The 25,200-nt window shown below is 35.2% G+C and overlaps 1 protein-coding gene across 2 annotated transcripts in view; it reads left to right on the top strand.

Annotated features, from left to right (window-relative positions):
* Nucleotides 1–25,200, top strand: part of HELZ (helicase with zinc finger) — a 274,664-nt gene that overhangs the window by 196,509 nt on the left and 52,955 nt on the right. For both annotated transcript variants that reach the window (XM_027872722.1, XM_027872721.1), the window contains exon 22: nucleotides 10,650–10,854. In XM_027872722.1, coding sequence (XP_027728523.1) covers nucleotides 10,650–10,854 — 205 coding nt within the window. The remainder of the gene's footprint in view (nucleotides 1–10,649; nucleotides 10,855–25,200) is intronic.

The raw sequence follows: 25,200 nt of genomic DNA, 5'->3' as shown, positions 1-25,200 counted from the left end.
GTGTCACATCCTCAATTTCTTACTCTCCTACTCTCCGTATTCAATCAGTGGTCAAGTCCTGTCTTTGATAGCTTTGTAACATCTTTCATATACATCCTCTTCTCTCTTCTGACACTGCCACCACTCTGGTGCAGGCCCTCATCACTTTGTTCTTGGAGTATTGCAATAGCCTGCTAATTGGTTTCCCTGCCTCAAGTCTTTCTCCACTCCAATCCCTCCTCTATTCAGCTGTCAAATTGATCTTCATAAAGCTCAGGTCTGACCAAGATCCCTCCCCTTCCACCCAATTCATTAATTTCCAGTGGCTCCATATAACCCTTAGAATCAAATATGGAATCCTGTTTGGCTTTCAAAGTCCTTTATAACCTGGCCCTTTGCTGCCTTTTCAGTCTTCTTATACCCTATTCCATTCCAGTGATATTGGCCTTACTCTGCTACCCAGTGACACTGTCTTCCCTGCTATTCTTTACACATAACAATTCCTCTGTTTCTCCATGCCTGGAATTCTTTCCCTCCTCATCTCTCTGCATCCTGGTTTTCCTGACTTCCCTTGAGACTCAGCTACAGTCCCATTTTCTTCGAGAAGACTTTCACAGTTCTTAATCATAGTGCTTTGCCTCTGATGTTATCTACAATTTACCTTGTATATAGTTTGTTTGTACAGTTGTTTGTATGTTGTCTTTCCCATTAGACTATGAGTTCCCTGAGGGTAGACAGATGGTTATTTTTGTTTTTGCCTTTCTTGGTATCTCCAGGGCTTAGTACAGTGCACAGCACATAGTGGATACTTAATAAATACTAGTTGGCTGGTTATCTGAAGAAACCCTTCCCAATGCCAATCTAAAGACAGCATGGAGGGATAATGGATAGGGCCTAGTACTTTGAGTCAGGAAGACCTGGGTTGAAATCCTGCTCCAGATACTCACTAACTGTACAATTATAGACAAGTCACTTGTCTTTGATTGAGTCCCTTCTGGCTCTAAATCTATGATCCTATACACAATTGTTTTGCAATTTAAAGTTTTAAGAAAGTTGCCTAGGGGCAATAAGAAGTTAAGTAATATAGCCCTGTGTATGTCAGATGCAAGACATAAGCTCAGGTCTTCCCAACTTTGAGGCTGACTGTACTATGCCACATGGCTTCTCATAGTCCCCAGAAAATTTTAGTGAGAGAAAGAGGAGTGGGTAACACAGACAGCAGTCCTATCTGGAGGGTAGTCATGCCAGGAGTGTCTCATAGAAGGTGCTTTTCTCAGCCCTAGAAGAGGGTGGTACAGCAATGACATGTAGAGGAGATGCTGTTTTCAGTTGACTGGTAAGTGCAGGAATGGGGGTAGCTCTAGGGAGTAAACATTTCCTCCTGAGGAAGTAGCATATATTCTCTTCCCACCCTTCCTTGTTAGCTCCCTGACCATTTATCCCAGCCCAGTTAATGCCCTCCACACCAGGGCTTAAAACTCAAACAGATAGAGATATCTTTAGAAAGAATACACCATTAGCCAGTTCATGATTGAGAGATTCTATTTATTGATGTGTAATTAAAGGATAGCAGACTAAACATATGGTTTTATTGGTATAGGGGATTCTTAGGTAAGGAAATTTTTACCAATGCAGTGATAAGACTACTACCACTGATAGTCTGAGAGAGTTTGTTGCCTAGGGTACTGAAAGGTTAAGTGATTTGCCCAGTGTCACAGCCAACATGTATCTGAGACAGAACTTGAACTCAAATCTTCCTGGTTTCAAAGTGTGCTCAGTATTTACTACACCATTGTTCTTTAGCTTAAAGTTGGATTGCAGGTATCAATAAATGAAAATATTGCCATAGACACTGTTTCAAATTTTGATATATTTTGTGAAGTTTAGGTTATCATTCCTTTTCATCCTCTAGGGACAAAAGTGAATTGAAAGTAAATGATTAGAATTAACTATAGAAATGTAGACAAGACTACTTAATGAATTGGTTAATTTGTACTTGTTACTTAGAGCTTGCAGAGTACTTGCCATTTGATTTATGAAAAAACTTATTCAAGCTCATGTATAAAGTAGAGCATCATGCATCAGGAGCAATAAAACATTCATAAACAATATTTAGGAATAATTATTAAGAATATGGATAGCCTTAAATGATTTTCAGCAATTTACTGTACCCCACATTTTCTAATAGTTACCCTTTCCTGTAATGGTGTTTTCATTCATCTTGGTTTAATTTCTCATTTTGTTCCATGCACTAGATATTTTTTGCTCAAAGGAGGATGAATGACTCTTCCTAAAATTACATAGTCACAATCATCCAGGCCCAGTTTTTAATATTAGGATGTTACATCATCATTGCTTTGGCTAGCTCTAAGACTTTACATCTATTACTATTGAATTTCATCTTATTAAATTCAGCCAATACTTTAGCCTGTCAAGATCTTTTTGGATGCTGACTCCATCATCTGTTGTGCTAGTCATCTTTTCTATCTTGTCACCAAACACCTCTAAGGCTATTACCCAACTAGGTTGTTTTCAGGGGCTACATGCTAATTTTTAACTCAAACAAAACATAATTAGGAAGTAAAATGTATTACAGAAAAAAATCATATATAACCAAATACAATTTACAAAATTTGGATTCATTTATACATGGCTCTGTTCCATCTACAGCTAATTTATTGCTGTTCTGGTACCAGACAAAGCAGCAATCCCTGAGGCATTCAACTGGAGACCTCTTGCCAAATGGCACTGAGTCATTAACTACTCTTCTGTTCAATCATTCAACCATTTCCAAATCCATCTAATTTTTCTTTTTAAAAAATGAACTCCATTGGCTTCCAATTTCAAGTTCAAATATAATCTTTTCCTTTTGGCTTATATTTTAAATCCTTCACAATGTGACCCCATCCTATGTTTTCACATTAGTTCTCATCACATGTACTGTGGTCCATTCAAATGGTCAAGTTTACTGTTCCTTCATATACAGCACTACATATCTTGTTCCCATGCCTTTGTATTCCCCCACGTCAAGAATGCTATTCCACTTCACTCTTAAAATCCTTAGTTTCCTTCAAGGTTCAGCTCAAAAGTCACTTTCTTTATGATACCTTTCCTTTTAGTGTCTTCACCTCTATATTACATTGTGTCTATTTTGTATATAAATATGTATGTACATGTTATCTCCCCCGGCTTCATTGTAAACTATTTAAAGGTAAGGAAATCTTTGACTTTTTTTTTTTTTGCATCCCTAGTTCCTAGCACAGTAGTATTTGGCTCATACTCGGTGCTTAAGAATGCTTGTGGGTTGATGATTTGATTATCATCTAGTCCACATCTCTCCATCTTTTCCAGAAGGATGGTATGAATTACATTATCAATACTTTGCTAAAATCTAGATAGACTATATGTACAGTACCACTCTTGTTTAGTAACCTCATCAAAAAAGTGGTGTACTAGAGCTCTAGGTATGCCACTAGTCAGGAAGACCCAAGTTCACATTCTGCCTCTAATCTCTTTTAGTTTTGTTTCCTCACTGTAAAATTGGGATGGTAATACCTACCTCATAGGATTGTTGTGAAGATCAAATGACTTAACATATGTAAAGTGCTTTGCAAACCTTAACATGCTAAATTAATCATATTGATGATGATGATGATGATAATGATTGAGGTTAGTCTGTCATAACCTATGCTTAATGAAGTTGTGCTGGTTCTTTCTAATTTCTGCTTCTTTTACTAGATGTATGTTAACTTCTTCTTTAATGATTCATTCTGGACTTTTCCCAGGAATCAAAGTCAAGGTCCCTGGTCTATAATTGGGAGACTATTCTTACCCACTTCTCCAATTTTTAAAAGTCAAGACATTTGACCATTACCAGTCTTGTGATCCTTCTCCCATTCTCCACAGTCTTTTGAAATATCACTGACACTCAGAAATTTCACTTGCCACTTCTTTCAGTACCTAAGGATATAATTTATTTGGGACTGAATTTATTATGGATGTCTGGATGCTTTCTTACTCTCTCCTTCTTTATCTTGGGTTATCAACTCTCTATTAGTAATTTTTGTTCTTCCCTTTCTAATTTAAGGCTGAAAATGTCATTTTCCTTGGCAGAGAAAACAGTAGCAAAATAAGAATCAACCAGCTATGTGTTCTCCCTTTTGTTAGTTATCATAAACCCCTTCTCCCTAAATGGCAGTCCTACCTCTTCTTTGATCTTCCTCTTTCCCATAAAAACAAGGAAACAAATTCTTTTTGTTGTCATTCATATCCTGTGCTAGCCTCTGCTCATTCTGACCTTTGGCACTCCTAAATCTATCTTTACAGGGCTGTAATATTCTTTTTTTTTTGGGGGGGGTGAGGCAATTGGGGTTAAGTGACTTGGCCAGGGTCACATAGCTAGTATGTGTCATGTGCCTGAGGCTGGATTTGAACTCAGGTCCTCCTGATTCCAAGGCCAGAGCTTTATCCGCTGTGCCACCTAGTTGCCCCTTAGGACTGTAATATTCTTATATTCATCCTTTGTTACCTGCCTTCGCTTACATCTTTAGTATGTGAGTTTTCTAAATCCAAATTAGTTGATAAGTTCCCTGTGCAATCCCCACCAGTCTCTTCAGACAACTTTCAGTTTTATTCCTCATTGGGTTTGTTTCTCTTTAAATCTTTGGAATTTTATTCTTGAGGATTTACCATCCCTTTTAGGTTGACTTCTGTGAAATTTTAGTCCATGCAGTCCTACCTTGGCTTCCTTTGAAATCTTTGAATCCGCTTTCCCAAAGTCAAGGGTGCATGTCAGAATATGCTTCACTTTCTTCTCTGTAATAAATTAGGAGTGATCATTTCTCCACAAGATCCTCATTATTTACACTCCAGCTACCAGATCTTTCTGTAGTGAGAATCAGATTCAGTATTAGAATATCTTGTTAGCTCCTTCACCTTTTGAAGGTTGAAATTATTGTTGAAGCAAACAAAGAAGTTTTTAGGTGTTTTAATCTTGGCAGAAAGAGCTCTCTCAGATGTCTAGGTAGTTTAAGTTGTCTAGAATTATTATATCATAACTCTGTCAGGCTTGTGTTCTGTTCGGAAACTATTTACTTGTTCTGTCCAGAAAGTCTGTAGTATCTGTCGATGACAAAATTGCTTGTTTCCCACTCTGTAGATCTTTATGCAGATGCTCTCCATCATACTTCCCCCTTCCCCCCTTAGGTTGTTAGAGTTTTTTTACATGATTATACCATTCCAATAATGCCCACCTTTTACCTATCCTGTACCTTTTAAATGTACTCTTTTAGAGCCATATTCCACTCCTGAGCTTAATTCCACCATTTCGTCCCACCAAATTTCAATGATATCTGTCAGATCTAATTTGCAAGAATTTGGCAAGAAGTCATACCTTTTTTTAAAGCTGTGATTCAGGAATACAAATCCCATTTTCAAACACCACTTTCGTATACAGCTGTTGACTTTCCAAACCATTTTCTCTCTTCTAGATCTTTTGCAACAATGGGCAACAATGAGGAAAATACAGCCTGTATTCCTATGATCCTCAGTTTCTTGCATAAGACTTCATAATCCTTGGTGATACTTCTCCAAATATCAAAATTCTTCCTGGCAATCTCCAGAAGTGGCTAGTAATCATCCATTTTTGACATATCTTGGGAGGTTTTATATTATATCTTGGAAATATGCCCCAGCCCCAGGAAGACAACAAATTTCTTTTATTAATCAAAGTTGCCTTAGTACACTTTCTGGACACTTTCAGAAGGAAATAGCTACTTATACTCCAAGGAATGATATAGCAGAAGTACAAAAGCATCCAGAAAGGATCTAGTTCAATTTTCTTCAGGAAGGGACTTAATTTTTCTTTTTTAGCTCCAAGTATACAGTTGACCTTTTCCTTCCCTTACTCCTCTTACTATTTTTCCACTCATCAGTGTTCTGACAAGGTCAAGTTTCTTCTTCACCACTTCAGCTCCTGCTTTCATTTTTAAATTAATTTTTTTGTTATTCTGAACTTGAAAAATACTAAATAACATAATCATTGTTCTGTACACAAAACAGAAAAAGAGGATTGTACATGAAACCTCAAATACAGCTTGCATTTTTAATGGACTATACCAAATTCAACTTGTTAGTTTTGAAGCTGTCCTGTTTTTCTTTGTCTCTTTCGGTTTTGTAGATTTAAAAAATACTACAGTGACCCTCTTTATTTTTTATTTTTGGGGGAGAGATCGCTATTGATAGTCCTCCATTTTTTATAGTACCTTCATAACAAATAATCATGAACAAGCAAAAGAAATTCACATTTTTATACCTTAAGTCTCCTACCTCTCTGTGAAGCAGTGCTTTTTCATCAGTCCTTCTCATGGTTGGTCACTGCTTTGATTAGAGTTCTTAGGTCTTTTAAAGTTGTTTTCCTTTACAATGTTACAACAACTATATAAATTATTCTCTTGGTGCTTACTTCACTTTTGCTTCAGTTCAGTGAGTCCTCCCAGATTTCTCTGAATCCATCATTTCTTACAGCACAATGATATTCCATTACCTTTATATGCTACAGTTTATTCAGCTCTTTTCCGATTAATAGGTACTATTTTAGCTATTTTTCATGATTTAGTGTTTCAAAGTAGCATTTGTATTGTTCCTGCTAACTAACCTCTGGAAGGTATTCTTCTAGTCCCCTCACTTTGTTTCCTGTGTTGAGAATTTGGCAGTCATTTGGTTGTGGCAGAAATATAAACTTTGTACACTCATTTTAAGTCACTACAAGATTTGCTCTTTTTATGCTGGTTGAAATTCTCAGCCTTTTTTTTTTTTTTCTTAAACTGCTTGTGGGTGTTCACCTCAGAAAAAAATCCTTCATCACCCTTTTGCAGCTGACAACTCGATAACCATATCCAGGTTTCTTTCCTTTGTTTCAACAATTTTACAGTCATTCCCTACTTCCTTTCCACTTAGCACTAATCTCATATTTCACCAATTTCTTATTACCTACCAATTTGCTAATTTGTTTTTGTTATTAGTTTGTTTTACTTAGTTTTACTTAGGTTGACTTCTAACTTCTTTTTTCTTTTCCTTCTCCTTGAGTTCTTCTTTTCAAGTTCTTACTCCTTAATCCTATTGCTTCTCTTGCTCCTTTTCCTATAATCTTCTCTCACTGAAGTTATAAATAGAATCTGGACTAAGATTTATCTCTTTTAAATTTATCCGAATGCCTCCAAATTTTTTTTCTCCGAATTCAACCTCTTCCATTCTTCATGAGCCTCAACCCCACTCCAGATCACCTACACATTTTCCTTTTCCTTAATCAGCTGAAGTCCTCTTTCTTCTCTCTGATTCTTGCAAGCTGGAAGAGGTGTTGAATACAAGAGTACTTTGTAACCATAAAATATTATATATAAATGTAAGGTCTCATTATCCTCATATTAACTTAAGCACTTTAAAATGAGATTTGGAAAATGATTTATTTCCTAGTACTATCTAGTACTAATTGATATAGCATTTATAAATATCAATCATATGCTTAATGAGCACTAGTTTAAACAGTGTCCTATGTGTTTTGTTGTTGTTAGGTAATTTTCTTTTTTACTCTGAAATTGGAATATTTATAGAGGGCTATAGCATAATGGACTTCCCTTCAAGTTCTACCCCCCACCCCCTTAAAAAATAAAAGTTGAATAGTTTGAAATCAAGTCTATATTAGGTAGTCACAAGAATTGTGTAGAGTGAGAAAAGGAATAATACAGTAACATTTTAATAAGCTGGCATGATTTTCCAGAATGTGAGTGTTTTAAATGAACAATGAACTTATTCATGCAGAGAGATTGCCCAGTGCAAAAATGGTCAAACAGTTACTGCCTCAGAGCCATATGTGATTCTTTGTAGTTTCTTATCTTGGGGAACAAAATTTCCGTTGTAAATTATTGGATATTGTGATCGATAAAATTATGTCCTTTTTTAAAAAGATTTAAAATACAGCAACATAGAAACACATGAAAGTAACTAGTAATAGATTAAGTTGATTTTATAGCAGTTTATTTAATTTTGAAAAGGCATAGTTTTGGTGTTCATCTTTAATCAAATTAACTACCTTTGTGCAGTATCCAGATGCCCCTGCATATACTTTAGAGATTTGCCTCTGAAACTCTTTCAGGTGTGCCTCATTACATTGGCTGGCCTTTTATTTACATATCTTTTTTTTTCTTCAAGAAATGTAGCAATTTTTCAATAATAATTCTTTCATTTAGTAATCAGGAGATTAAGATTATTATCAACATATTCCATAAGAAACCTCATAAGAATATGAAGCTAAATTTTCTATGGCTATTCTAGCTCTTAGCTAGAGTACAATAAACATAGTGTTAAAAAGTTAAACATTTTCTCAGCACTTCACACCATTAGAAAGCAGGATGTTTTCGAGGCTAAAATGGCATCAAGTTTGATCAGAAGTACATAAAATAGGGAAAAACAATATGGTAACTAGAAGGTATTCATTAAATTAGTTTATGAGAGAAATGTAAATTTAAAGTTGTTTCTGAAATGCTTAACTTAACCTGCTGAATCTTTCTAAGTTATTTCATAAGTATTCTTTTGCTTGAAGATAGCCTAAGAGTGTAGATCTTCCCATATTGTAAACAAAAGATCTTCTGGCCTACTGGCTTTTTTGTGAGATAAAGAGTTGCTGGTTAACTCTGGGTGTCTGGGCTGGTAACACTAGGGCAAATGAATAGTGAGCATAAGTAGAGTAGTATATAACATTTTAAAAAGTAGTTTAAAAATCAAATGAGTTCAAACATTTGGTTTATTTAAATTGGAAAGGTAAACAAAATATAGGCATTTGATACTCATATCTAAAATAAATGAAATAAAAGCTAAACAAGTTCTCTGTCCGTATTTCATAGAATAAGAAATGACAGTGAAATTAATACCTGGTTAATTTAGGAAAAAGTAAAAAGAAATATTTCTACATATACATATATTGCATATATACACAATGTATATGTATAGATGCACATTGGAATTTATGGTTGTAAGAGGTCATAGTTGAATACTGTTTAAAAGGGCAGCAGGGATAGGGAACCTGTGGCCTCAAGGCCGCAGGTTCCCCACCCCTGGTAGAACAACTTAGGCATTGATAGCTCTTGAGTGCTAAATTAAGGATAATCATATCTCTTATTTCAACTGTAAGCAATTAGAATAAGAAAGTAATTTTATTTTTTGTATAATATTTTAGTTTAGCCATTCAGCCTTTATTTCTTAGCAATACATAAAGCAATCTTAAGATTAACGAAATGTGTTTTATTAAATTTTTATTTCTTGGGGTTAGAAATGTATTTTTAAATTATTTGCATATAGGATTATTTTTACTTATTTGAACATTACTCATGCTCGTAAATTTTTAACAATAAGGAACATGGAAGAATATGTATATATACCTTATAGTTAGTCCAAAATGAGGATTAAACTCTGAAACATTTATTTGGGATGGCCATCTCTACTCTTGTTCTGTTATGATGTACTTTTCTGTTTATGTTGCCTCAGGCTATCATGTTTATGGAAGAAACCATTTTCACATTCCCTTTTTAGCACAATTAAAATCTTTTTTGAAACTCAGTAAATATTCTTAACAATAATCACACAGACTTTTAAAAAATTTAAGTTGTCGGGGCAGCTAAGTGGTACAGTAGATAGAACACTGGTCCTGGAGTCAGGGAGACCTGAATTCAAATCTGACCTCAGACACATAACACTTACTAACTGTGTGACCCTGGGCAAGTCCCTTAACCCCATTATGTAGGCCCCCCCCCAAAAAAAAAATTTAAGTTGTCATCTTTTATGTTTTGTAGCATTTAGTTGATTGAAGGATATATAATATATTTTTTAAACTTTTTGTTTTCACTTTTCTGACTCATGAGATTGATAGATTATTCTCAATAGCTTCTTTAAGACTTTTCCCATTTAGTGTTTTTAAGTTCCTTACTTTAATTTCTTCTGCCTTTTAAGATTATTAATTTAATTCCTTTGTCTGTTTTACATGTATGATGTTTATTAATTCTCATTTTAGATGGTTGAGAATTAAGAAATTAAATTTTTCAAAAGCTGGTATTCTGGAAAAAATCTTTAAAACAAAGGAAAAATCAAATAGAATCTTCAGTCATTTCTTAATAATCCCAATATGGCTTATCTGAGCCAATTTTGAATTCTAGGTTGATTATTCATTCTCACATTTAAGGTTGGCCAACTTTGCCCTTTAATGCAAGTGATGCTAGACATATATGAGAAAGTAAACCTGTTGCAAGAAGCAGTTCATTACAAAGCTAAAATTTTGAGATACTTAATTTGTAAAAAAACATCTTCATATAACAGTTTCTGTTAGCATGGATAATAAAAGTTGGTTATTCTAAGCTGAATTATTCAACAAACATTTTTTGGATGTCTACTGTGTTCATAGCACTGCAGCAGACATGAATGTTATATCAAAGATGATTTGCAAATGTTTTGTGACATGGTAGAAAAGATCATACCTAAAATTCTGGGCTGATGAGTTTGTTTAAGCTATTCCCAAGTATTTTCAAGAAAAGCAGTTCTAAAGTCCATTTAGTTTCTTTTGTTCATGTTCGTGATCTCTTCCTTTCCAGTGATAAACTGATTTTTAAAAATCTTTTCTATAGGAAATTTTGGGAGCGATTTATTGCCTTGTGTCATGACAACAAAAGCCTACATGGTATCACTTTTGAACAGATCAAAACTCAGTTAGAGGCTTTGGAGCTAAAGAAAACATATGTGTTGAATCCACTTGCTCCTGAATTTATCCCTCGGGCTCTAAGACAGCAACATTTGGGAAATACCAGCAAACAGCAGCAATCACCACCCAAGGTAAAACTTTTGTTAATAAAAATCAAGAGGTGGAATTGAAAAAATTTGGCTCTTGAAAAATAAGAAAGTTTTATTAGATTAGTTAGTAACCATATTCAGTAGCTTGTGTAGGAATTTAAGTTCAAAATTTCTAGTAAGCACAGTCCTTTTGGAAATTGTATGCCATTAGATGATAATAACATGATGCTGCTTAGCAGTATTCATTATTATTATTACTATTATTATTATTATTATTTTATTTTATTTTATTGCTGCCTTTTAACTGCAACTACATTAGAAGTAATTTAAGTGCTAACTCATTATGGTGTCTGCGTGATAGTTAAACCTCCCATTCCACTGTCTAATAGGTTTCCATGTTAGCAAGTTTTGCATACATAATGTAATTGTAATGTCTTGTCAAGCTTATTTAAAATATTCTTCTTGTAGTAGACTTATAATAATAGCAGTCTTAGTATAATAAATACGTTTACAGGTCTTTGTTGATGGGCCATTCTTTCTTTCTTTTTTTTTTTTTGTTTGGGCTAGGCAGTGGGGTTAAAGTGACTTGCCCAGGGTCACACAACTAGCGAGTGTTATGTGTCTGAGGCCAGATTTGAACTCAGGTCCTCCTGACTCCAGGGCCAGTGCTCTATCCACTGCACCACCTAGCTGCTCTGCTGATGGGCCATTATTTCAAAGAACATTTCATGCAATTTTAAAACTTGGATATCACAGGATCATAGATTTAAAGCTAGCAAGAACATTAGAAGTCATTGAAACTAACCCCTTCATTTTGCAGAGGAGAAAACTGAGTGTCAGAGAGGCTGTGTGACTTCTATACAGTTACCCAGGCAGGATGTGGCGGAGGCAGGTCAAGAAAGCAGGGTTTTGAGTCCAAACCTAGCACACACTGTGGTATCCCAGGTTGCCTGCATGTCTTTTTAAAGATTGTTGCAGTAACAGTTGGCCTATATTTGTTTCAACAGAAATTAATCTATTTAAAGGAGGAAATTCAGGATCTTTGTAGATAGTCTGCTTATAGCTGTTTTTATTAACTGCCTGGAATTATGCAGTTGATATATTTACAAGGACTCCTGTTAATAAAATACCTGCAATTATCAATTAAACAAGGAAGTTATAGGAATGACATCTTTAACATTTACTCTAGGTTTTTAAAAATGTTATTATTTTTTATTAAAGAAAGATTAAAAGTATTTATATTAAACAGTCATAGAAAATATTATTTATAAAGATTTAATGTGGAGCATTTCTAATTCACTTTTATCTGATCCCATAGCAATTGATTTTGTTTGCATATTAGCTTTGAAAGATATACTACATGCACACAGAGTAGCTAGGTGTTTAATAAAATAATTCTTGTTTAGTTTTCTGTTGAAGTCCTCTTTTGATACTTCACAGAGAATTATGGAGGTCACTTGGAGATTACAAAGGCTAAGGCAGTAGAATGAAAATTGTAGCATGTTCTGCCATCGGAGTGGTTCTGAGTAATTGGCTCAGAGACAAATTATGTGTCTATTAACTGATTCTAGCTGAAATTGGAGTCACTAAAAAGGACTATCTACTGAATATTTTTTCTGGCACTGCATCATTGGGGAGGGCATGCTCAAGCTAACAGAATCACAGATCTTTCAAAGAAACAAAGTATTTTATTTAATTCTCAGTTAAATAGGTAGAAGGATGAATAGAGAACTAATGTGTGTGCTGATAGAATACTGTGTTTTCTTGGTGATGAGGGAACTATTTGAGTTACAGTAATGCCTTATTTTTCTGGTGTTAGAGAATGATATGTTCTGATTAAATGAATTTTCTAGATAATTTTGTTTTAAACCTTTAACCATAGAAATAGGGGTAGTATAGAATAATGGAGAACATGTTGGTCTTTGAGTTAGAAAAAAATAGGGTTCAAAAACTGATTCTTAGACTTATTAGCAGTGTGACCCAGGGCAAGTCACTTAACCTCTGTGTGCCTTTGACAACTCCTTATGCCTTATGACATCAGACATTATCTGTGTAGTCACATAATCACAGACATTAGTTTCACAATTTTATTTTTATGAAGATCTAAGACATTAATGTTTGCCTTCTTAAACCAAGTAAGTGTAGTATAATTTTGTGATTTTTGGATAACCCTGTGAATAAACATCTATTATTGTATTGTGCACAATAACTAATAGGTGCAGATGATGTGAGACTTAAGCCTAAATTAGACACTCATCCCAAGGTATGATCTAGAACTTGTTTTCATCAGTTACACCTATATGATGTAAGCTTGCTTTTCAGTAATTTGTACCTTTTTCATAAAAATGAAGGAAACCATGTTTTGAATCTACTTGTTCCAATTAGAATGCAAGTTCTTTTTGGGCCAAGGAGTATATATTCTACAGCTTTCTAATTTCCACAGCACATAATACAGTACCTTTTGCATGGTAGACACTCGTATTTGCTGAATTCATAAATTATTGAAGGGTGATTAATAGTGTAGCTTCTTTTGTTCCACAACATGGTTCACTGTTCAACATACAACAAAAACCAAAGCAGCTTCCTCTAAAATGATTTCTTTACCATCTAGAAAATCATTACTCTGTTTCTTATTGCTACCTACCATTGATTTCTAACTGTAAATAGCATTCAGAACATTTTTTTTTTTATTACTTACATCCTGAGCTAGAGACATGCACCTAATTTTCAAGTTGACAGGATGTGAAAGGATATTCTTCACTCTTTCAAGATTTTATGGTACAGAGTTTGAGGGGTGCTTACTCCACAGCCCCCAAATTGTAATCACTAAGAGAAAATGGAATGTTGGCAGAAATGACACCAAGCTAGTTTTCCCAATATTTTCTGTAATATTTTGCTTTTGACAGAATTCCACATAAAATATTAAAATTTTCATCTTTAATGTTATAATGAGATTTAAAGATTCATATTGTACTAGAAACACTTTCTGCTTCTTGATTTTCATGGCTGCTGTCTTTTGGTTCTCCTTCTACCTGAATGTCTGCTCCTTTTCAATCACCTTTGCTAGATCGTCATTTATGTCATTCCCACTTACTGTGAGTGATCCCAAAGCTCTGTACTGGTCACTTTTTTTTCTCTGTATTATATTATTTGATACTTTCATCAGCTCACATGAGTTCAGTTACCTTTATGCATTTAAGTCCTAGATTTATATACCCAGGCCTAATTTCTCTCCTGAGTTCCACCCCCACATTACAAACTTCCTATTGGACATTTCAAATTATCCATCCTTTTAGCATCTTCGGCAGGTCTTCCTGGTTCTCCCAGTTGCTAGTTTCTTTTTCCCTGAGATTACTTTCAGTCTTCCCTATATATATCTTGTATGTTCTTACTTACATTTTTGTCTCTCTCATTAGAATGTAAACTTGGGAGACTAGAGACTGTTTTATTCTTTCTTTGCATCTCCAATGCCTTGCACAGTGTCTCGCACATAGTAAGCATTTAATAAGTGACTATGTAGTTTAGATATTAATTGCGGTTTAGTTTTTTGATAGAATTTACCTATAAATCTTTCTGTTTTTGGGTGTTTTTCCCCCTTTCATAGTTTATTTATGGCTATATTCAATTTCTGAAATTTGATTAAGATCTTTTTTTTTAATATGAGTAGTTTACATTTTTTAGGTAACCCTCCTCTTTAAAAAGTTCTCAACTTCACTGGCATATAATTTTGTACATAGGTTATGATAATTCTTTTAATTTTCTCTTTGTTGTGACTTTTCCTTTGTTTATTTTTTAATTTCAGTAATTTGATATCCCCCTTCTTTTCAATCAGATTGGCTAAATATTTATTGATTTTGTTAGTTTTTTAAAAGGTTCAGCTTTTTGTTTGCTTTCCTAATCATTTAGGGAGCTAGGTGATGTAGTGGATAAAGTATTGGGCCTGGAATCTGGAAAGCCTGAGTTCTAATATAGCCTTAGACACTTAATACCTATATGATCCTAGACAAGCCACTTAACCTCTATCTGCCTCTGTTTTTTCTATTGTAAATGGGGATAATAATAGCACCTACTTCTCAGGGTTGTTGTGTATCTCAAAAAAAGATTATATTTAGAAAGCACTTAGCACAGTGCCTGCCACGTAGTAGGTGCTTAATAAATGCCTGTCCCTGTCCTTTCCCCCTCCTACCCATATAGTTTTGTTTTATTTTCCATTTTATCTTTTTCCTTTTAATTTTCAAGATTTCCTCCTTTGTGCTTATTTTGGTTTTGTTCATTGTCTAATTTTTAAATTTCATATTCAGTTCATTAATCCTCTTCCCCCTCTCCCCAACTTTGTAAATATATACTCTGAGGACTTTTAACTGCATCCCAGAAATTTAGGTAACTTGTTTAATTGTTATTATTTTCTTTTATTTTCTTCTTTTTATTTATTTTTAATTTTTTAACCTTTCTTTAAAAAAATTCATTTGTTTATTTTTAGTTTTCAACATTCACTTCCACAAGAGCTTATGTTCCAAACTTTCTCCCCATCTTTTCCCTCCTTCCACCCCAAGATGGTGTGCATTCTGAATACCCCTTCCCCTGGTCTGCCCTCCCTTCTATCACCCCCTCCTTCTCTTATCCCCTTCCCCTTCTATTTTCCTGTAGGGCAGGATAGATTTCTATACCCCTTTGCCTGTATTTATTATCTTATTATCTGTATTTATTATCTTATTTCCCAGTTGCATGTAAAAACAATTTTTTAACATGTGTTTTTAAAACATTGGGTTCCAAATTCTCTCCCTTCCTCCCTGTCCACCCACTCTCATTGACAAGGCAAGCAACTTGATACAGGTTATACATGTGTAGTCATGCAAAACACTTCTATATTAGCCTTGTTGTGAAAAACTAACTGTATTTCCCTTTATCCTATCCCACCCCCCATTTATTCAATTCTCTCCTTTGACCCTGTCGCTCCTCAAAAGTATTTGCTTCTGATTACCCCCTCCCGCAATCTGCCCTCTCTTCAATCATCCCTCCCCATCCCCTTCTGCGCTATTTTCCTGTAGGGTAAGATAGATTTCCATACCCATTTGAGAATGTATGTTATTCCCTCCTTAAGTCAAATCCGATGAGAGTAAGATTCATTCATTCCCTCTCACCTCCCCCCTCTTCCCGTCCACAGCAAAAGGTTTTTCTTGCCTCTTTTATGTGAGATAATTTACCCCTTTCCACCCCTCCCGTTTTCCTTCTCCCAGTACAATGCTCTCTCACCCCATGGTTTTATTTTTTATATACCACCCCTTCATATTCAACTCACCCTGTGCCCTCTGTCTGTATATATTCCCTCCAGTTACCCTAATACTGAGATAGTTCTCATGAGTTACAAATATCATCTTTCTATATAGTAATGTAAAGAGTTCAACTTTAATAAGTCCCTTATGATTTCTCTTTCCTGTTTACCTTTTCATGTTTCTCTTGAGTCTTGTATTTGAAAGTCAAATTTTCTGTTCAGCTCTGGTCTTTTCATCAAGAAAGTTTGAAAGTCCTCTGTTTCACTGAATGTCTATTTTTCCCCTTGAAGGATTATACTCAGTTATGCTGGATAGATGATTCTTTTTTTTAATCCTATGTCCTTTGACTTATGGAATATCATTTCAAGGTCCCTTAATGTAGAAGCTGCTAAATCCTATTATTTTCTTTCACATAGATTTTAATCATTTTTAAGATTTATTCTTTGACCCATTCATTATTTAAGTTTCATTGTTAAGTCTTCTATTAAGTCTGTATCTTTTAATTATGGTTCTTATAGTCATTATTTTTATTACATTGTAGTCTTTAAAGGATGTTCTTTTATTTTTTGTAATAACTTTTCATATTCTGAACAATGATGCTTATCCACAGGGTGTTGTACAGATGTAGTTGTGGATACATGTCATGCTAGTCACCTTTCAACTTACTGGCAGTCAGTGATGTAACACTGGTTGGAATATGGAAAAAAGATCACCATGCATTAATGCTGATTCATGAAAATAGAATTGTTTAGAAGTTGAATAGCTTTACTATCTTCAAGTAAGCATATTATTCTGAAATGATTTTTCACTGAAGATTAAAAATGATAGAACTTTAAGTAAAAATAATGGCCTGACTTCCTTTGAAGCTACTAGGATCATCACATTTTCTAATTACCGGAAGTTATATTTTTGGAGAGCCCATAGCCTTAATGTTGATGAGAACAGTTAACTTAATTGTTTTATTCATAAAATTCAGGAGCTAATCAGATCACCAATTGAAAAAGTATCAAGGGAGAAAAATAGAAGGGCCTAGGACTGAGCCTTGGGGGACCCATGTTAGTGGGCATGATGAGGATAAAGATCCAGGAAAGTTAAGGAGTGGTCAGATAAGTAGGAAGAGAATCAAGAGAGAGCAAATCACACAAACCCAGAGAGGAGGAGATCATCTATAGTGGTGTCAGTCAAGAAGGATGAAGATTGAGTAAAGGCTATTAAATTTGGCATTTAAGAAGTCACTGGTAACTTTAGAGAGAGTAGTTTTAGTTCAAAGGAGTCAGAAGCCAGATTACAAAGAATTAAAAAGAGTGAGAGAACAAGAAGTAGAGGTAATGAATGTGGATGGCTTTTTCAAGGAGTTTAACTGAGAAGGGGAGAAAAGATATAGGATAAGTGGAGAGCATGGTAGAATAGAGTAAATTGTTTTTAAAGGATGGAGATTTAGGCATGTTTGTATGAGGTAGAAAAAGAATAAGTATATAGGGAGTGACTAATGATTAGGAGAATGAGGATGATAGTTTGGGGGGGCTTCCACTAGAGAAGACAAGAGAGGACTGGATCAAGATTCCATGTAGAGGGACAAGCAAAAGGACTACCTCATTATCAGAGTGGAGAAAAAGTACAAATAGTGGAGAGTGATGTTAGAGGAATGAGAGGTGAAGAGCAGAAGTTGGTGAATATCATGGATTTTTTTCTATGTGTAGGGAGGGAAGAGGTGGTATAGAAGGATTCAGGAGGTAAGAGTAGTCTTGAAACTCCTGCTGTGGTAAGTAATATAACTTCACAATTCAGCTTTCTGGGGGAAAAAAAATGATATATTTCTTTACCTTAAGGGTATTCCAATAGTTTTTCTCCAGTTGTACATCTAGTCTTCTAATATATTACCTAATAAAAATACCTTTTCCTTTTCTTTTTCTTCATAGTTCTATTGTACTTACGTGGATTTGTGATTGCATTGATGTTAGCACTTTCCCCTCAAGTGCAGGCTGTAGATGCTCCACATTTTCCCATCTTTTATGATTTATCTTCTTATGACAATTTGATATATCCATATCCGTATTCAGGAATGGGACTCTTCCAACATTGGAGGAGAATCAAGAAAAAAAGATCACAAAACCTGAGAGAGTAGATAATATCCAGCTGGATAGGATCATTAGAAGCATCAACTGCTGCAGGGAGGTCAAGAAGGATTAGGACACCATTTTATTTGTCAATTACAAGAAGTTGTTTCAGTTGAGTGATGAAGTTGAAAGCCAGATTGTAAAGTATTGAGAATCTAATGAGAAGGGAAGTGGAGGCAATGAGCTTTGTATAGGAGTTTGGTGTGCAAAGGAGAAGAGATGTAGGAAGAAAACTTGAAGGGATTTTAGGACCTAGTGAGTATGTTTATGGGCAGCATAAGTATGTTCATAGGCCACATGAAATGAATGAGTAAATAAGGGAGATGTTAAAAGTTAGAGAAAGGATGATTATGAAAGGATGATTTCTGCTGGAACAGATGGAAATGTATGGACAAAGCCTGGCCCTGGCACAGTCTTAATGCAGGAACTGAAGCTGTAGATATGGGCAAAAAGAAAAACCTCCCACTACAGTGAATACTTTGAGTTAGATAAAATCCTCTTAGAAAGAGTTAACTTTAAAATAATCATAACTGGGACCTTAGAAAAAAGGAATGGTTTGGCCACAAAGCGTCTAGGAATGGATGGAAGAAGGTTCAATCAGTCAATCAAACAAATGGGCCCACTTCTAGATAGAGAAGTGATGGCCTCAGAATGCAAATTGAAGCATGAAACAACGTCAACAACAACTACAACAACAACAAACCATGGCCAGTGAGGGAATTTGTTTTTGCTTGAGTATGCGTATTTGTGACAGGTTTTGCTTTTCTTTCTTTCATCGTGAGTGAAGGAGGAGGAGGTACAAGGGAGAGAGATTGGAACTTAAAATAAAGCAAAATTGAATTAATCAAACAAAACATCACAAAACTCTACCCAGATCCTAAATTTTGTCTTTCTTTGTTTCCTCTTTGGCTCTAGGAAGCAGAAGAATTTTAGAGGAACAATGATCTTTTTCCTCCCCTCAGGATATAAATACTTGATCATCATTCTGGCCTTGTAAATTGTTCAAATATTGGTCTCTTTCTAAATTTCTCTTGACTTCTTGTGTTTGTTTTTCAAAAATTGTGCCCATCTCTGGTTTTCTTAATGGGAATGCTTTTAAGAAGTGTTTTGTCGAAAATCCCTTTTTACTCTTGGGTAGTTATACTCAGTTTTGCAAGATAAGTTACTGTATAATTGTAAGCCTTTTTGCCTTTGAGAATATCATTCCAAGATTTCCTTTGCTTTCTGTGTACTAGTTGTTAAGACTTTTGTGGTCCTTGGATGTTTGGGTTAAATAATCAAATCAACCTTGAAATTTTATTTCACACCCCCCAAAATTGTCAAAGATGAGAGAGCCAGTTTTGTGGGGGCTATAGAAAAATACGCACATTAATACAGTGTTGGAGCTGTGACTTGGGCAGTAAAAATTCTGGAGAGCAATATGGAATTATGCTAATAAAGCAGCTAAAATGTTCATAACCCTTTGGTCCACAATTCCCAGTGAGGGAGTCAAAGAAGGAAAGAAAGGTTCTATGTAATTCAGAATGTTCAGAGCAACACTTTTTTGTGATAGTAAGGAATTGAAAGCACATAGGGACATTTTCTAATCTAAACAAATGTTGGCACACAATTGTAAAGGAATACTGTGCTGTAGTGTACAAGGAATCTGAAAAATTCAGAGAGTAATAGAAAACTTATGAACTAATACAGAGTAAAGTAAACAGAACTAGGAGGAGAATATGTATAATGACTACATCATTGTAAAAGGAAAGAACAACAACAAAGCTGAATGTTGTATAGTTATAAAATTTCTACAACTTAACTAAAAGTTGCTTATAAAAATATTTTGCCAGGAGCAGCCCCTGATCCTTTTTTACTAGAGAAAGTTTGAAATCCATGTTGTAGGATGGCTTCTGTAATAGATACCCCATATATCTGTAATACATACATATGTATTATACTTAGGTCACAGTATTCTGTGATTTATGTGTAGTACATAATGCTTTACCCACTACTGGTTTAGTTGGATCCTGTAAAACAGTTAATATACCCCCAGGTTACTGAATTGTAGTTGTTGAAATGCCTTCAACATGGCATTATTTGTATCTTGTCCTTTCATTTAATTCCTCTGCCCTTCCCTCCTTTCCCCCATACTCACACTGCATAGTAGTACTGTGGCAAATATGTCTTTAACACGTTATTTCCTGAGATCCAAATGGCTATTTGTTCATCTTCCCCCCTTAAAGACTTCAGAAATTTCTTCTCATTGATGTATCTTTATTATGAGACCATGGAGGTATTGAGATCTAAATATCTTCCCTCCCAAGCTGCAAAGCTATTCCATCTTACATTTCTTCTCCCTTAGTAATTATTTCCATGCTCCAGTAACCCAGTCATCAGTTTGCGTACTACTTGCAGAGATGAAGATCATAACCTGTCTATACCTGCTTGACCATCATAACCTATCTATACCTGCCACAGGAGCACACTCACTGTCCATTGGTTATTTCTCCTTCTCACTACATGACTAGCCCATCTTTGTTTTTTCAGTCATATCTGATCACATCCTTTATGCTGCTTTTCCTGTGTGGTTTCTTATTTGTAATGTGTTACAAACTGCCATATCTACTCTGCATCTCTCTTAGATTTAAAAAAAGAAATATATGGAAGTTGGAAGCAAGACCAGGTAATAGAAGATGAATTTAAGAGTATATTGTGGTTCTGTAAAATAATATTTAAGGAATATAAAAGCTTAGAATGAGCTGAAAGTGATGAAAAGAAGGGAACAAGCATTTATTAAGTGCCTCCTAGGCTCCATGTACTGTGCTAAGCACTTTTCAAATAACTCGTTTGATCTTCACAACAACTGTGAGAAGCAGGTGCTGTTATTATCCTCATTTTATAATTAAGGAAACTGAGGCAGAGATTAAATGATTTATGTAAGGTCACATAGCTAGTAAGCGTCTAAGGTCAAATTTGAACTCTAGCCTTTTTGACTCCAGGCCCACCAGTGTTCTGACTATTGCACCACCAGTTCTGAGAGAAGCTAAGAACAAAAAAAAAATTTGTTTGTTTTAGCTATATTGGGAGAAAAAGGAGGATCCAAGAAGGGATACAACCTTTGTTTAGGGTAGATCGACAATGACAACTGATGACATAGAGAAGGTAGAGCTACTTAATTATTATTTTGTTTCTGTTTGCAAAAGAGAATGACCTTTGTAGTGAAAATGGCAGAACAAAAATGACTAACAGGGAATAAATACCCATGATAAGGAAGGACAGAGTCAGAAAGTGCCTAAATGCCCTTAGTGAATTAAAGTTACCTGGCCCAGATGAACAACATCTTTGGGTCCTGAAAGAATTAGCTATGATGGGTGAAATGTGAAGTAAAGGTTTGAGCTTCCGAGCATATCAGTTTATTAAGCAGTGCATTCCAGTTGCGTAACAAATCAGGATCAGGCCTCCTTAGCTTAGCATTGGACCATGAATACTGGGGGAGATGTATTTTTATGCATTAAAAACACAAAACAAAACAGGATATAAATGGGATACAAGATTAGGCGGTCTGATTTCTAATTGGAGCAAAGATTAGGGACTTTCTGAGTTGGGAGGGGGAAAGTGAACAGGTGTAATTCCCTGACATCAGGGTATCCTACTCCTTCCCAGCTGTCTGTATTCAATCAAAGGGGCAAGGAAACAGTAACTAATTGACCCAGTACAGGGCCAGTTTTCAGGTAACTTCAACTGTGTTGCTTTAACTGTGAGAAAACTTCTTACAATAAGTTTTGAATCTGACTGAGTTTTTGGTCAGTATAACATAGGTCCTTAGTTAAGGGTCTTTAAGCAGCAAGTAGAGGTGGTCCAGCTTCCTAGCCATGCAGGGTTAGGTTCAAACAATGGAATAAAGTTTTCTCACAATTCCCATAATTGATTAAAATTTTCTCACAAGATAGAAATTGGACCAGATGCATAATTGAGTACAAAGCAACGAGCTAGCTTTAAAACTGAGTCACAAGATGGAGTCAGTATGGTTCACTCAATTCCCACATAGCAGAAGCGATTACTGAGTCACTGTCACTGATATTTGAAAGATCATGAAAATGGGAGAGTTACTATAAGGTTGGAAAAAGTCAAATGTACTGATTTTCAAAAAAGAGCCTGCCAACTATAGGTCAGTGAGTTTGACTTAAATTCCTGGGGAAATTCTGGCCTTCCAGAATTATCCAGAAAGGATAACAGGGAAAATATCTCATTATGTAGAAAATGGAGAAATTTGCATTAGAGAGTAATACAATCAGATTTAGAACTGTTTGAACAGACAGTTCATGATTCATTATCAGTATAGTAGGTGGTCTCCAGTGGAGTACCCCAGGGATCCATGCTTAGCCTTGAGCTATTTAACTTTTTTCTAAATCAATTACTTGGATAAAAGTGTATATGGTGTGCTCCTTGAATTTGTAGATGTCACAAAGCTGGAAGGAGTGTCACACATACTGGATGACAGAGTCAGGATCCAAAAGGATCTTGACAGCCCAGATGAGCATTGGCATAGATTTAATAAAACATTCAATAGGGAGAAATGTAAAGTTTTGCTCTTGGGTAAAGAAAATTAACTTCACAAGTCTAACTGGTAGGAAGCCTGGATAGAACAGTTATTCAGAAAAACACATCAGGGTTTTAGTGGATTGGATGCTCAACATGAGTGAGCAATGTGATGTGGTAACCAAAAAAGCTCATGTGTTCCTGGGCTGCATTAGTCAAGGTATAGCGTCTGGGAGTGGGGAGGTGATAATCCCACTGTACTCTGCTCTGGTCAGACCTTATGTGGAGTATTGCATTCAGTTTTGGATGCTATAGTTTAAGAAGGACATTGGTAAGCTGGAGTACATCCAGAGGAGTGCTACTGCAATGGTAGAAGGCCTTGAGCCCATGACTTACTTACAAGGACTTGTTGAAGGAGTTGGGGATATTTAGTGTAGAACAGATTCTGGGGTGACATGACAGGTGTCTTCAAGTGTTTGAAGGGCGGTCACATGGAGATGGAATTAGATTTATTCTCTTTTGTCCCAGAGGGCAGAACCAGGAGTAATGAATGGAATCTGTATTGGCCAATTTAGGCTTGATATCAGGAAAAACTTCCTAACAGTGAAAGCTATCTCAAAGTGAGAGTTGTTAGGTTTCCCTTCCTTCAAGATCTTTAAGTAGGGTTTGAATAATCATTTGTCAGGTATGTCATACCTGTGTTATATCCTGTGAAATGTTTTTGTTACCCAAATTTGCATTATTTGAACTATCATTACATGTAAAATATAGCACTAATGGAAATATGCAAAGAAAATTAGTATAATGTGATCATTTCATGGAATTCATTATTCTCACTAATGAGGACCTATACATAGTGAGAATTCCTGTATAGGTTAGATTTTATGACTTCCAAGGTCCTGTCTAGCTCTTATGTTCTATGATTTCATTGATCTTTGGATGATCTTCAGCTTAAGGTCCTCAGACACTCTACTTAGTTCTACAATTCAAAGTTACACAATATTGTTAGAATGTATTTTAAAATAGGCCTTTGATTCACTGTTCCCATAAATAGTTCGAATTATTGTCACCACTTTGAATTGTTGCCATATTTGTTCTCTGATGCCTTTCTTTTCTGATTTGCTTTTTTCTCTTTCCTTTCTCTGATCCTTTTTCTGTTTTTCTCAGCTTTTTTTTTTTAAACCAAGCAACTTGACTTTTGTAGGCAATGATAGACAATAAGCACATCTTTGCTTTTGTTGTTAAAAAAGATCACTTATAGCACATCAGATGTAGTCTTTGTCGCTTCAGTGCTTTTATCTTTGCTTATTGTTACTCGGGGGTTTGCATCTTTGTTGCCAAAGGTGATTTCTTCCTTTACCAACTTTTGAGTTCAGCTCTACTCAAGATGCTTCAGATTTTTGAAAGTTTGATTTTTGCACAATTGAAGCATTATGGTATTTTGGCTAAAAGTTAATTATACTTTCTTGTTGAAGATAATAGCCCTTCTTGGGTCTTGAGCCAATATAAATATATAGCAGATTAATGTATAAATATTAGACATATACTATTTCTCCTTAATTTCATATTGTTGGTTTTTAACATTTATCTATTTTTTCATATATGAAGTAATATAAAACATATTTCCACTTTAGCTATGTTGCAAAAAAAATGGAAGTGAAAAAAATACTTTAGTATTTAGTATAGTATTTAGTATGCTCAGAATTCATTAGTTCTCTCTCTGGAGATGAATAGCATTTTTTCATCATGAGTTGTTTGGAATTGTCATAGATCATTGTATTGATCAGAATAGGTCAATCTTGCACAATTTACTATCTTTACAATATTTCTGTTACTGTGTGCTAGTACATAGTCCTAGCTTGTTCACTGTGCATCAGTTCTTATAAATCTTCCCATCTCCTTAATTTGTACTGAATATGAATTTTGAAACTACAGGGGGGGATTTTGGGGGGAGCTACGGAGTATAGGAACAAAATTTGAGGGAGAATGATTATTTGCAGTGCTTATTTTTAGTACTTTTTTCAAACACTCTCTACAGTCACTTCATTTATTTAGTCGCGTATTAGCAACAGAAATTGCTCTCTCCAAAATTAACAATGATTTCTTGACTATCATGTCTAATACCCTTGTCTCAGTCATACTGCTTTTTGACCTCTCTATTGTATTTGACACTGTTGACCACCTTTTTTTCCTGGATACCCTCTCCTTTCTAGGTTTTTTTGGGCATGTTTTAATTTTTCTCCTACATGTTTAGTCTTTCTCAGTCTCCTTTTCTTCATCATGTTATGATGATATTTCTTCATTCATGTTATTCTGACTAACTATATGTATCCCCTGAGGTTCTATCCTAGTCCCTTTCCTCTTTCTTCACTTTCCCACTTGGTGTTCTTATCAGTTCCCCTTAATTCAGTTATCCTCTCCGTGCAAATGACTCCCAGTTCTGTATATCCAACCTAAGTTTCTCTTTTGAATTCCAG

This window comes from Vombatus ursinus, unplaced genomic scaffold (assembly GCF_900497805.2).
Source record: "Vombatus ursinus unplaced genomic scaffold, bare-nosed wombat genome assembly UNPS02014801.1, whole genome shotgun sequence".
Taxonomy (NCBI): Eukaryota; Metazoa; Chordata; class Mammalia; order Diprotodontia; family Vombatidae; genus Vombatus; species Vombatus ursinus.
The sequence above is the reverse complement of the archived record's forward strand: the minus strand, read 5'-3'. Positions and strand labels throughout refer to the sequence as shown.